General features: G+C 36.1%; 1 protein-coding gene across 3 annotated transcripts; it reads left to right on the top strand.

The window, feature by feature from the left end:
• The first annotated feature begins 4,714 nt into the window (after nucleotides 1–4,714).
• Nucleotides 4,715–12,612, top strand: LOC131796566 (galanin receptor type 1-like). Of its 3 annotated transcripts, none has more exons than XM_066164025.1 (2): nucleotides 4,715–4,946; nucleotides 9,442–12,612. In XM_066164025.1, exon 2 carries the CDS (start codon nucleotides 9,603–9,605, stop codon nucleotides 10,896–10,898), a length of 1,296 nt encoding a protein of 431 aa, XP_066020122.1. In that variant the 5' UTR covers nucleotides 4,715–4,946; nucleotides 9,442–9,602; the 3' UTR covers nucleotides 10,899–12,612. The 3 variants fall into 3 exon arrangements, with proteins under 3 accessions (XP_066020122.1, XP_058970149.2, XP_066020121.1); XM_059114166.2 differs by lacking the exon at nucleotides 4,715–4,946 and adding an exon at nucleotides 8,560–8,657; XM_066164024.1 differs by lacking the exon at nucleotides 4,715–4,946 and adding an exon at nucleotides 8,645–8,754.
• The last annotated feature ends 988 nt before the right edge of the window (nucleotides 12,613–13,600 follow it).

Below are 13,600 nucleotides of genomic sequence, written 5' to 3'. Positions count from 1 at the left end.
ATGTGACCCGGCCCTGTCCGTGCATGACAACGTCAATCATCATCAAGATAACACGCGTGATCAGCATGTGAACACCTCATTGGATCGCAGTTAGTTATCATGGTGCTGAGGGCCCAACGACCACTGGGTACTATTGCGCAATTTTTTCCGTTTTGTGGCGGAGGAAAAAAAAAAAGACAAAAAAACAAAGGCATTTTATGACTGGGCTACCACAGGTATACCAGTAAAACAAATGCTCACGTCATCTTATTTACGCACGGGCGTGCGTAAATAAAGATTTTGTTCATAGCGGCTCAATAGGACTTATATAGAGCAAGCACGCGCGCTATGTTATAAAATGAATTTTAACATGACGCGCTCTGATTGGTCACAAATCTTTTGTTTATTTGCCTGTAAACTCTTAAAAACTGAAACATCATCCCGTTCTGAGAAATGGCACCACAAGGGGCGAATTCCCAGGTTTTAACTTGTGAAAGCATTTGGTTTGGAGGAAATGAAGAGGACGCTTTAAACGTCAAAAATAACGACAAACGTTTTATTTTTCTAACATTATCAAATTTTCTAGTTAAAATGCAGTTTAACTAACTGGTTGGTCTGTTAAGCCTTTATTTATCACGGCGCGGTTAAAGCGAAAGAGCTTCAGAAATTCTCGACAAGAATTCCCCAAACTACGTTCCGAGAAGGAAAAGCTGGCATGTTTTTGCTTCACGAACATTCTAGCCACAAACTAATTAGATTTTAATTTAGATATTTATAAGAAAACCACTTGCAAAGTGAATGCGCTCTCAAGATTTACGTGAATTCCGTTTGCTGTCCGTGATTTCAGCTTTCATTTGATAAATCTCACTAGTTAAAATTTTAGAACTGACATTCGCTCTCCTGGCGGGTATGTAATTTAGATTCCGAAGCTTTGATTGGTTTATTGCACTTTTGATGGCATGGGTTTCACGAGAATCAGCGACTTGACCGTAAAAGAAGATAAAATTATCATTCTGTCTGACAAACTTCCCTCAAATTTATGTCATGAGAGCAATACGCCACACTTTAGATCGGTTTCTGGTGATAAACTACTTGAAATGTTGGGAGAATACGAGAAAAGTTTGTAAACAAATCGGCTGCTCCTAATGGTTTTCAAACTTCCCTCTTGTTCTACCAGGATCCTGCTTGGTTTATCAGCCGATAAACTGGTAGTAAGTGTGATTTTTTTTAAAATATCCCATAAACCAAGTCAAAGATTAGTATCGTGACTTAAAAGCAACATTTCCTTATCATTAATCATTCTTGGCAGTAACGTGAGAAAAGTGATGGTAATAAGTACTATTTGGGTATAATGTAGCTTGAGTTTTTTCATTTCAAGTTTCGCCGTCGGATTTTCAAACATAATTTATGGTAGGAGGTGGGGTTAGAAGCTGGTTCATTCAGAAATCTCAGAAGTGTTTTCTTTCTTTGCACTAAGAAAAATTGGCTTATTATTCTTATTATCAAGATTATTATTATTTCTATTAAAAATTGTTGTCATTACCGCTACTGCTACCACTATTATATTTCCTGCACACACGCCTTCAGCGGAAGGACATTTTCAAGCGCCATTAGCGCGTAAAAAGTCATTGTTTTCTAAAGATCAATTTTCTATCTCCTACATTATAATAAAATTTATTGTGCAGTTTGGACAAATGAATTGCCAAATCAAATGGTGTTTCTTAAGTATATACAAATTTTGTGAAACTCAATGGCTTTTTACGGGAATTGCTTATTCAGAACTACCGACTAATGAAGGTGAGTGAGCTCTCTTTATACTCAGCACTGATTATTGTGTTCTTACATGATCCTGTGACTGAAAACTGAGATCACAATAAGGTACAAACTAGGAGAAGTTTCACCTTCAAGGGATGATGAAGTTTTTTTTCTTTTGATAAATTTATCAAAAAATCCAGTGAAAATGAATGCTTTTCTCACTCAGATTATATTCTGCGGTTGAAAAATGAGGAACCTTTAACTATTTTCACCGTGCATTCGAATAAAACTTCCTCTGTAACCGTATACGTCTATCATATCTATTACTGACGCCATATTTTGTTTCCGATGTATATCGAGACGTATTATTTTAAGGAGAGGAAGATACTAGAAATCCGGCGATTACAGTGAAAACTTGATTTGCTGTAGTTTAGATTTTAACTGTTTTTATTTCCGCAGGGCAAAGTATGTGTTGAAAAGTTTAGCCAAACAAAACTGTCGCTGAGCTCAGTTGTAATTCAAACGAAGAATCGTTAAAATTAGCGCATCATCATACGTAGTCAAATAAGACTGTCAGACTTTGTCACCTAAAAGTGTTTTATGATGTACTGTAAACGATCCTTAGTTTGCGTTATGACGTCAGCTGGGAGACATGGAAAAGGCCATTGCTTTTCTTCAAAGAGAGCCGGATCTAGCCTACGACGGAAAATTTAAAGCCATCAGCTTCTGATAATAAGATATTGTTTGTTAGGTCTCGATCTTACTCTTGCTAAAAACGAAGTTTTGGGTGGGTCACGAAAATAAAAAGTGGATCAAACAAATATTCTAAACGGAAACGCTTTGCCATAGTTAAATTTAGAGTACATTTAATCGAAAAGCGATAAATCTGAAAATGTTTGCTCAACTTATCGATTGATACGTTGCACACTGGTCTTCCTTGGGTCAAAATAATGATCAATCCATCGCCAAATTGACAAAGACATTTTTCGTTTTACGACTCCTATTTGTCATTTCTCTGTTCGCCTTCGAACTTCCCTGATGCAATCCTTTTATAATCAATAACGAGAGAAAAAAGATCCATATCGAAAGGTTACTCAGATGTAGCGAACGAGACGTCAGTTAACCAGATTCAGTGCAGGGATCAAAAAAGGTTCAGCATTAGTGCCGTAATCAAATTTTCACCGTTGATTTGAAGAAACATCGTCAAGGTTTGTGCGTCTTATAGTAACATGTACCCTGTTATTTGCATTTTATGTTAATCTTGTTCATCCTTACCGCCTCTTCCTTGTTTTTTTTTCTTTTATCATTATGTCTTGACTTAATTATTTCTTTTTTTTTCATGCTTTTGTAAACCTTTGTTACCTTATATTCAAATTATTTTAACGTTAATTAGAAACAACTCATGCATTCGGTTCCTTGTTGTTAATTTATCTTATTTGAATCGTGAAAAATTTAGAATCTATCTTATCAACTGGCAAGCCAATCTCCCCCCCTTCCCACCCACCCCCTACTCCCGACGTACTAAAGGAAAAAAGAAATATCTAAGATCTGAGTAGTATTTAATTTCTGGGTTTGCGTTAATGACCAGACTTTCAAGTCGGGAAGAAGAGGTTTTTTTTAAAAATTATCTTTTCTAAAAATAATAATAAAAAAAATTAAAGCATGCAATTACGAGTGAATAAATAATCAAATTATTCCTCCCTTTAAAGTAATGAAATATCAGTATTCGTACATTTTTTTTCGTCTCTGGGAGGTTGTAGCACATGCTCTGTTCATGCTGTAGCTTCTGGTTTGTCAATCACGCTTTGTAACTTTTATGGCAGTTGTTTACTAATTTTAGTATTTTGAATTCTTCCAATTACCCTGCTTTGGCAAAAATAAGAAATTTTTGGATGAGTTTGAACGTGATAGCATGAAGTATCAAAATCGAGGTCTAAACTATCCATTGAGGGCGAAGGCTGAGTCAGATATATTCGGTGACGAAGTTTGATAATTCATGAAATAAAGCGAAAACAAAATTTGATAACTTCCTTGTTATACGTTTTTAGATAATCTGTAAAAAAAACATTTCTTGCTGAGTTTGCAATAGTTTCAGAACATTACACGGACGAGGGGGAGGAAAACTAGGCAGACTTTGAACTCGACATAATATCCGCTGAAGATATTGCCTTATCATTTCAACTTCACACGCGATTGTATATTGATCGAATGCTCTCCTGCCATATTTTGTAATCAAACACAAAGAAGAAATTGAAAGGTGTTTACTTTGTGATTTTCTTCTTCTTACTGTCTGACCAAGCTTTATTAAAGATAGTCATGTCAGAGCCGGATTCACAATCCAATATGATACTGCTTTTTAACTGGTTTTTTTAACATTTCTGATCATCTTTGTTTTCCATTAGTGATTTTGCCCCTAGACGGCTTAGGAATAGGGATTATCAGGAAAGGAAAAGGTTGTACTTGATTTCAAAATAGATTTTATTGTAAGGAAAACAATAGTAATTTGCTTTCATTGGGCCTCACCAATGAGCAGCCATAACCGTTTACGAACGAGCAAGAAGGAATAACTCTGCCGATCATCTTAAATAAAACTAACTTATCTTCAAAGCGACGACTTTATATTCAGATACATATGCATATCTCTCAGAGGGAATATTTGGCATTTTTATTGATCTGTAAGTGATGGTACTTACCGTCTACTAAAGCATCCTTAAATTGAAGTTTTTCTTCAGATAAAATCTATCTTTTGATCGTTGTTTAGACTATATTGCCTGATTTTTGTAAACAAAGAGTAGAAATTCACCAAAAAAAATTGATTTTCATGTAATTTTTGCCTTTCAAATAACTCCAAAGAGAAATATATCAAAACGCCCGCTTTGTTTTCCGTCTATGACAGGATTTTAGTGTCAATTGTATCGACTGTCAGTTGGTATTCATGACATCAATTTTTCATTCAATTTCGGCGGCGGAAATACTCAGTTATCAACCTCGTCATCTACCTTTTGGGTGATTTCATCGAATCACAAGCACATGCAATAATGCTTAATTTTTTTTGCAGAGAAAGGCTAATTCTCAGCACTAGAAGGCGAAAGGTCGCATCATGGATCAAGGGATTTTAACGAGTTTTACCTTCTATTCTTGGACAGCTGTGAATTTCTTCACGGATGCACCGTCTAGATCTTCAACATCTTCAGTGTGACTGGCCTAGGAAGGTAACTTTGAATCGATGTTGTAATTTGTGTGCATTAGGAATCATATCGGATTTGAAATATTTGTAAGATACGATTAAAGTTGCATTGAAATTTCACCTTTTGCTCTGGTGCATCTTCATAATTAGTCTCTCACACAAATACAGTTTCTTTTTCAAGTTGCGCTTTAAAAAGGGAATCATGAAGGCAAACATTTCGGAAGTGATTTATATGAAATGCCCTCTTAAATAACATTTCTGTGAAGAACTGACGGTAATATAACATGTTATACTCATTTTCTACTGTGTGATTCTTCACCAAATACTACAGTAAGATGTTAGATCATTGAAAAGGTCTCGAAAGTGGGAACAGAATTGATATTACATTTTAAAATCTAACCTTCACTTTTTTCGCCGTTCCTTTTCCAATATTTGAAATCATTCCGCGATGCAATCAATACGTGATTACTTATTTTCAAGGTATCATAGTTTGATTTAAGCTTATTTCGAGAGGAAATCCTTAGAATGTGTTTCTTTCCAAAAGGAAAGTAATTAGTAGAATACATACTTTGTTTCGAGTGTAACTCTATTTTTTTTATCGCAAAGAAATTATTAGCATAAAGCGCATGACGCTTTCCTCGACTTTCCGCCCCCATCAATCTCTTAAGTTTTGACGTCTCTTGCGTTTAAAATTACGAACACAGGGTCTCTTTAATTGCCTTCAATCATTAATACTGTTCCAAGACAAAGCGTTTGATGAAACATTTCTGTGAAAGCTTTCGAGGCATAGTGACAAAATTGCAAATTGACCTCAGGGGTGGGAAAGTTTACAAGTTCCAAAAATTTTCAACGGAATGAAAAAATTGGAAGCATTCTTATCTAAACAAGTAATCAAAATTAAAAGCTGCCTTTATTGTTGACGTTTAGTGTGAGAGACTAGACAGAAAAATACAACATCAATATTCAAGAAAATTTCTTGGGGGACATCCGGATCAGCTTTAACTAAAATATTACTGATGGGCTTTTTATGAAATGTCGGTTCTCAAAGAAATGTATTTCAAAACTATAAGTTTAATTGGAAAACACCAACAAAAAATATATGTTGATTCTAACGTGTATGCATAATAATCAGGCGTGGAGCAATTCTAGTGGGCTCTGAAGACAATCTTTTGCAATGCTTTCGTGTGTAGGCTTACTTGTTATATTGATCGCGAGTGAAAAAAAGTTTTTGGCTTCGTATTTTCTACGTTCAACACTTTTTGTTTCAAATCAGCGAAAAAAGATTAAAAAAAACAACATCAACAACAAGAAAAACCGAAAATGACAGAAAACAATAAATGAAAAACAAAGTACAACAGTTGTACTTGTCATCACGAGACATGCTGCAAACAGAGAAGTTCAGCATGATGTTTACGGTAAACAGGAAACGGCTACTTGACTTTTCACGTTTGGCGTTTTTCACTTCTTGCACTTCAGAGCGTATTTCTGAGGATATCGAGAATCGATGGACGGTCCCATAACAAATTCAGGAAAAAAAAAGAATGTTTCCAACGAATTGTTTTAAAGGAGAAATTTCTAAAAGTTTCAAAATTCGAAGTACGAGCGGTTTTTACCTAATAAAATAAGCAAATTCAGTTTTCATCTTGCTTTAGGCGGCCTTCGGAAACGAAAAACCTATCCTACAAAACAAGACTGCACAAGTAATATACTATCCTTCCATTTTAAAAGGATTTCTAATAATTTCCTTGCAACGTCTTCAAACTATCTTACTTTACAATTACGGCACGAACTTGGAACGCACTTTACAAACAAAGAGCAGTGCGAAGCTCACGGCGCTGAAGTTTTTTTCATTTTTTCAGATAATTAAGTCAATACAAAACAGTTGTTTAACCTCAAAAAAGGAATAAATAAGCTTCACTCCGAAGCACACGATTTATAATGCTTTACAAAAGCATAAAATAATAAACATTTTACTCATGTCTTCATAAAGGTGAAGGCTCCTTCCTTCACGTTGAAAACAGCATAGAACAAACAGCAAACTTCAAAAATAGCGGGAAAAATTGGTCAGGAGGTCATTTTGCTTTTTCCTGTTTTCCGTAAATGTCGCGCTTAACCTCACCCATGTTTCAAAGAGAAAACGTTGAAACAATTTTAATCATATGGACTACTTTAAATGCCAATGAAAGAGACTCTGAAGACCTTGGGATATCTTGTTGCAGTAAAAAAAAAAAAAGAAAAAAAAATTGTGGGAAACAAATTTTGTAACAAACTACTTGCAGCAAACGTCTACTTCCAGTGTTTTCTTGTTTTCGCTTGGTGATCTTGGGAGATATGGGAGACTTGATCTACATTCTACATCTTAAATGAATTTACACACCAGAATATATTTTTTGTATCATGTGAAACATTCTAAAATTTCCAAAAATGCTATTGGTCAATGAGACTTCATGTCATGGAAACCGTTTTCTGTTTTTTAGCCAACTTGGATTCAAAATATTTTTCTCGCAAATGCCTCGACAAGATTTCTTTCAAACAATGCTCAAAATCAAGGGATTCTCAATGATCATCGTTTAAAGCTTACTGATTTACATAGACATTCAAAATAAATAAGCAATTCTCATTGGCTGAGATCAGTAACTTAGGCACTTTCAGTACAAAAAATCCCCTTTTAGTATTTGACGCACATTGAACGTGAGCTTTGCAAATTCAATAACGAACATGCTGATATTCATTTAAGGTTTAAAAAATAGCTTTTTTACCCGTGGTTAAACTTTAATTTATCGTGCCTTTGAAATTGGAAAAGTGAATATTCCATCGATAATGATATTTTATAATTAAGTTTAAAATGCAAATGAGATGTTGTTAACAACATTTGTGTTGCGTGAGGTCAGCGAGGTTTTTTAATTTCTATTTGTCTTGTTTTACTTATACTTGATACAATCAAAGTTTCCGATTTACACGGCACTTTTACCATCACATTAATTCAAACAGGATTCCGCTAAATTTACCTAATATCCTTTCAAAACTCAAATTGCAAACTCATGTTGGGTTGGCGCCTGTTGTGTTTGAATCCGACATGAAAAGGAACATTAAATTTTTAGAAACTACACTTTCACAGCCAATGTATTTTTTTCATCATTTTTCCCGAAAAAGAGAAAAGAAAAATCACACAGATCAAAAAGTCTATCACAGCGAATATTGTTCTGTTCTGTTTTGTCCAGTTTTCTTGAGGTCTTCGAGATAAGATTGATGTTTACATTTTCCTATTTCAATTACATATACATGTTCCCATATGGAAAATCTCCTAAATTTCTCTTAGCATTCAGTTTGGCCACAAAATCAAAAATGCATTTTCTGGTGCAGTTGAGCTTTCTTTTCATATTTTTCAAAATTCGTAGAGGACAACCTCAGAATGGCGTTTTCAACCACAAGAAATTTGCATACGGAAATCTGTGCAATTAACGCGCCTTGACTTCCTTCCTGAAATAAGCCAATATTTCATTTTAGTTTTATTAACTTAAAAAGCCGCTAGTTTGATGGGAAAAGTACTTCCTCTGTCTACCTTTTTTTTTTTTACTCGCATTATTTTCATTTCGCTTAGATAGTCGATTGGTTTCATTTCAACAGGATGAAATTTTAATTTTTGATTCATGCAATACTTATTATTACGAATTGCTCTGGTTCTTACAAAAGGCAAACTTAACCGGATTCATTTGGTCAGATCTATTTGCATCAGGTATGACTGAAGAAAAACGTTGAAGTGATGTATGAAAGCAATATCACCCCTTGAACCTACATTTTTAGTCAAAGGCCGCATTGTTTGAGCAATTAAGGTGATTTCCTAATGTACATCTAGTTATCATTTGTCGTGCTAGATACCCCATGGTATCTAACAGTTGTCTATAACAGTTTATTTCTATCATTTTTTACGTTAATTACGAAGCACGTCCAATCTTCGAGTGGCTTTAGAAATATCGAGCCACCGCTAACAGCTTATGAACATCTGTTGAATTGCACGCTGGTTGAAAGCAGAACACCTTTTTCGATCGATATCTTTTCCTTTTGGATTAAGTTTTTCTTTTTACCTTTTTTTTTCGTAAAATGTCAGTAGCTAATAATGTTCGACGCAGAATATCAAAGATACCACTATATCAACGGATATTGCCCTGTACAGACGTAGAAACGTATCAGCTAAATGATGAAGCCTTTTATATCATCATTCTATGTTTTAGCTTTTTCCAATTAACAGCGAAACAGTTGGGGACACCATATTGATAAACCCCGAGGGCTCTATGAAAGGAACATCTAAAAGGATGCTCGGCTATTTCAGAGATGTCAATCTTTACTTTTTCTTCTTTTTTGGTGTTTCATAAACGGAATAAACCACATGAAAGGGTTCAGCTCTGTTGGAAAGCTGCTCCAGATGGCTCTTTTGAAAGCTCTATGATCATAATTTGAATTCATCAGGTATAAAGCTTGTTGTCGTTTTGATAACGCTATCTATCTTCAATCCCTCGCAGAAGGAAGCGAGTACGAGGAGTTTCCAAATCTTCCCAAGAGATTAATTGAAGTTCACCAAAGGGCGTACGAAACGCACACCGACATCTCTCCAACTCTCACTCGAGGAAAGGCACAGGTAATAGTCTCGTTTTAAAGTCTCACAAGGTAAGGGCGTAGGAACATGTCGACCGAACTTTTACAGAATTGCTCTACAACACATTGTGGAAGCACAACATATAACTCAAATGTAACAAGCTCTGCTCAGACACATACCCTCGAAAATTATACTACGGCAAGGCTGGAAGAGGCAGATATGCCCCTCAAAGAGGTGTTAAAACTAAGTGTAGAATTGTTAATTGCTTTGTTCGGTGTAGTGGGTAACGTCTTCGTGACAATCATCATTAGTAAAATGGGCAAGAAAACAGGAGTGGATCTCTATCTTCTTAACTTGGCCATTGCAGATCTCAGCTACCTGTTGTTAGCATTGCCTATAGGAATAATCAAACAGAAACTTCCATTTAAATGGCCTCTTGGAAAATTTTTTTGCCTGCTCCTGTGTCCTTTCACTGACGCAACCATCGGATCATCTATATGGTTTATTGCAATTATTGCCATTCAAAGATATAGAAAGGTCCTCGCTCTTCAAGCCAAACGCAGTGACGAAAAAAACACTTCCCTAAGAACGGATAAAATCGTAGTCGGGTTTGTGTGGGTGACGTCGTACTGCTTCTTTTCTATTCCACTCAACATTGTTTACAGATATCTGGAGAACGACCAAATGAAGTATTGTGGTCCAGTTTGGCCTCACTGGGATAAAACGCGTATTTTATTGCGCACGTATATCGCTGCTTTAACGTTGCTCTCTTATATATTGCCACTTTCTGTGATAGCACTGACTTATATTGGGATAGCACGCAGAATTTCTCGCAGCACCAAATTTCTGAAGGACATGAAAATGAAACAAAACGGCGATTCACAATCAAGTGATAAAGTTTTACGTTGGTCCAGAGTTGAGGCAGAGCGACTTCAGCAGAACAAACGAGTGAGGAAAGTCTTAACGCCTTTAGTTTTGATGTTTGCCATAACCATGCTTCCTTTAAATGCGATGCGTATTGTACTTGCTTCCTGGCCGATGGTCGTCAATCATAGATACTATAATGATACCATATTCGTCCTTGTGTTATTTGTTGCGATCAATTCGTCTGCAAATCCTGTGATCTATTCACTGGTCAACAAAAACTTCCGCAAGGCACTGAAGGAACTAACACCTCGCCGACTACCTTGTCCCTTTAATTTTTTGTCACGTTCATGGCAACCTACTCAGCTATCCCATAATCAGATGCCCGCTTTTTACATAAATAAAACTTTTAAGACGTCGGAATCGGCGATTCCGAGTGCAACGTCGCAGATTTCATTGTTGGAACACTTCTCACTTAAAACTGTCAGAAGCAGCACGTCTGCAATCACCACACCTTAGTAGGATCGAGGACCACGGCAATGCAGAGAATGGCGGCAAAAGAAAAAAGACTTTTGATGTGTTCTGTTTGCATAAGAACTGCTTTAATCTGGCTGCTAAAGACATATTTCTATGCCATTCATTTAGCATCTGCCATTTGCATAGCTGTCGATTATGTGTCACGGTTCTGCTTGGTTCCAAATTTTATTCCCTCGAACGCAGGCACTGTTCTGATCATTGAAAATTAGGTACCATGCGCTTTTTCACCGAGAAGGATTTTTTTTCTGTTGATGGATTCTTGCCAGCGAGCAACCAACCTTGTAGCATAATGCCTCAAAACACTAAGACACACGAAACTGACCTTTCGTTTAGCCGACCTACTTTCACCGAGGATCGATTTTCAATCGCAAACTATGTTGAAAATGCTAAGGAGCCCCTTGGCGACCAATGGTAGTAGTTGTAGTCGTAGTAGTAGTAGTAGTAGTAGTAGTAGTAGTAGCAGTAATAGTAGTAGTAGTATAGTAAAAGCAGTAATCGTAGCGTTAGTAGTTGTATTTGTTGTCCTTGTAATTTTTATTTTGTGTTGTCGTTAGTTGTTCTTGGTCAGACATATGCTCCTTCACTGAGCTTTGGCAAAAGTAAATGTGTCTACGCCACCAATAAGGATGAACATGTGGCTTCGCGTTTAATTTCAAAGTTTAAAACGCTTCTTTCCATAATTTTGTTCAAAGAAATCAAGATTATCAAAATTATTTTAGTTTCAATTAACCCATTTTTAAATCACCGGTAATCCTTGCAGTGTGCTTGGCTCGTTCTATCGCTTGCTCTAAATCGCATTGTGTTTCCTCCAACCTATGCATGTGTGAACGAAATATTGAAAAAGAGAAGCAAATCAGATTTCAAAACTTTTTTCCAAAAAATGGGTGAATTTAACTTCCGGCTCCTCTTTTTTTAACAATCAGGCTCAGTGCTGGATCAAAGGAATATTGAAACTAACTAAAAATCCTATTTGGGAGATAGAACTTTGCGATTTTAAAATGGCTGTAGTGATGATTGAACTTCTCGCGATGTAATATCGCCTTTGTATAAGATAGTTAAGACTAATCCCCTAACAGTATCCGGCGAGACGTTTTAGAATTATTGTGCGAAAAAATAGCATTTTGTTTGGAATGAATGGTTACAAAGTGCCGTCGTAAGTTGTCCTTGGAAAACCTTAATTCCACCTAAATTAAAAAGATAACAGTAAGTTACTATTTGCTAATTAACTGTATTCAAATGTACCGGCTTATCAGACTAAATCCTTGGCAAGAAGTGACATTAGTAGAACTGCTCCGGTGATTATTGAGATACGCGCACTTTGATTGGTCGCTGATTGCGTCATATGTCGCTTTAATCACCTCGCACGAGGTTATTAGAACAAAGGCGCTAAATTTCAAAATGGCTGCCTCACGTTTTTTTGGAAGAAAATATCATTCTGAAACGCAAAAAAGATGCTCACAAGTTTGGCGTAACAGTTTACAACAGAAAGATATGATTTTTTTTGCAGGTGGAATGAATGAACCTGTAAAATTCCAGTGGAAACTGGCCGCTTATCTTGATACGAGTAATCCAAACAATGGTAAAAAGATTTACAATTTTGAATTTTCTTAGGCGAGTCTAAAACAGAATTCGAAAGCATCTCAGCAATTATACTAAAACAGTTATTCGCCTCAGGCTCAGTGAATATTGTTGAATAATCCCCTCGACTTCGTCTCGGTTATTATTCAACAATATTCACCGAGCCTGAGGCGAATAATTGCTAAATAATACTATGTAAAAAAAATAATGCTATGGAGTTTGTAGAGGTTATACTGAAGTTACAATTTTAATTATGAAGAACGATCTTGTGACGCTTTGAACTATTAGTTAATGTTCAGTAACATTTGTAGTGGTAAGGTAAGACATTATGAAAGCCTACTAAAGCTATTGTTGTTGACACGTGATTTAACTCTTTCCATTCAACGGAGTTATAAATTAGCTTCCTGTACTTCGTTTACCGTGAACAAACAACTCCTTTAGCACAGACAATGCAGTACAGTTAATTGTAGGTTGACTTTTACATGACTGTGACAAGGAAGCTGACCATGTGGTAACCTAATTAACTGATCATTCACGGCCCAACTCCTCCACTCCACCCCCTTGTCAAGTTAAGCCAAACTCTCAACCACCCTTGAGAAACTTAATCTAAAAAGCTTCTTTAGTCAGATGAAACGAAATCATTACCCTTTAGTTTCTCCCGTCGATTTCGTAACTTAAAAAGAAAGATCAAACCGACCAAAAAAAGAATAAAAAAAACGTTTGCCTCCGCCGATCCACTCCATCAAAATTCGATGACAAACCTAGTTTTTAGAGGGTGCACACTAAGCGTATTTCATGGGGAATGCTAAGGTACCCGAAAACTCCTCTTTGTGTCATAATTTTTATGGTAATATTATAGATACCTTATTATTAGGGTTGGCGAGACTTCGTGACATCGAAAACTTTTCATGGCATAGATTTCTCATTGCTTAATTTAGCATTAACCCGTCCTTCGAGGTTTGTTTAAAACAGTGGAGCGACGGTGTAAGCTTCCTCACGAAAGAGGCTAAGAAATTGTGTTTTACATAAAAGAGGCTTTTACGTTTAGATGACACTGACGTCCTGCTTTTTATTTTATCGGCCGGAAAATCAGAACCTTATCTAAC

The sequence above is a fragment of the Pocillopora verrucosa genome, chromosome 3 (assembly GCF_036669915.1).
Source record: "Pocillopora verrucosa isolate sample1 chromosome 3, ASM3666991v2, whole genome shotgun sequence".
Lineage (NCBI taxonomy): Eukaryota > Metazoa > Cnidaria > Anthozoa > Scleractinia > Pocilloporidae > Pocillopora > Pocillopora verrucosa.
This window is presented reverse-complemented; position numbering and strand designations above follow the sequence as displayed.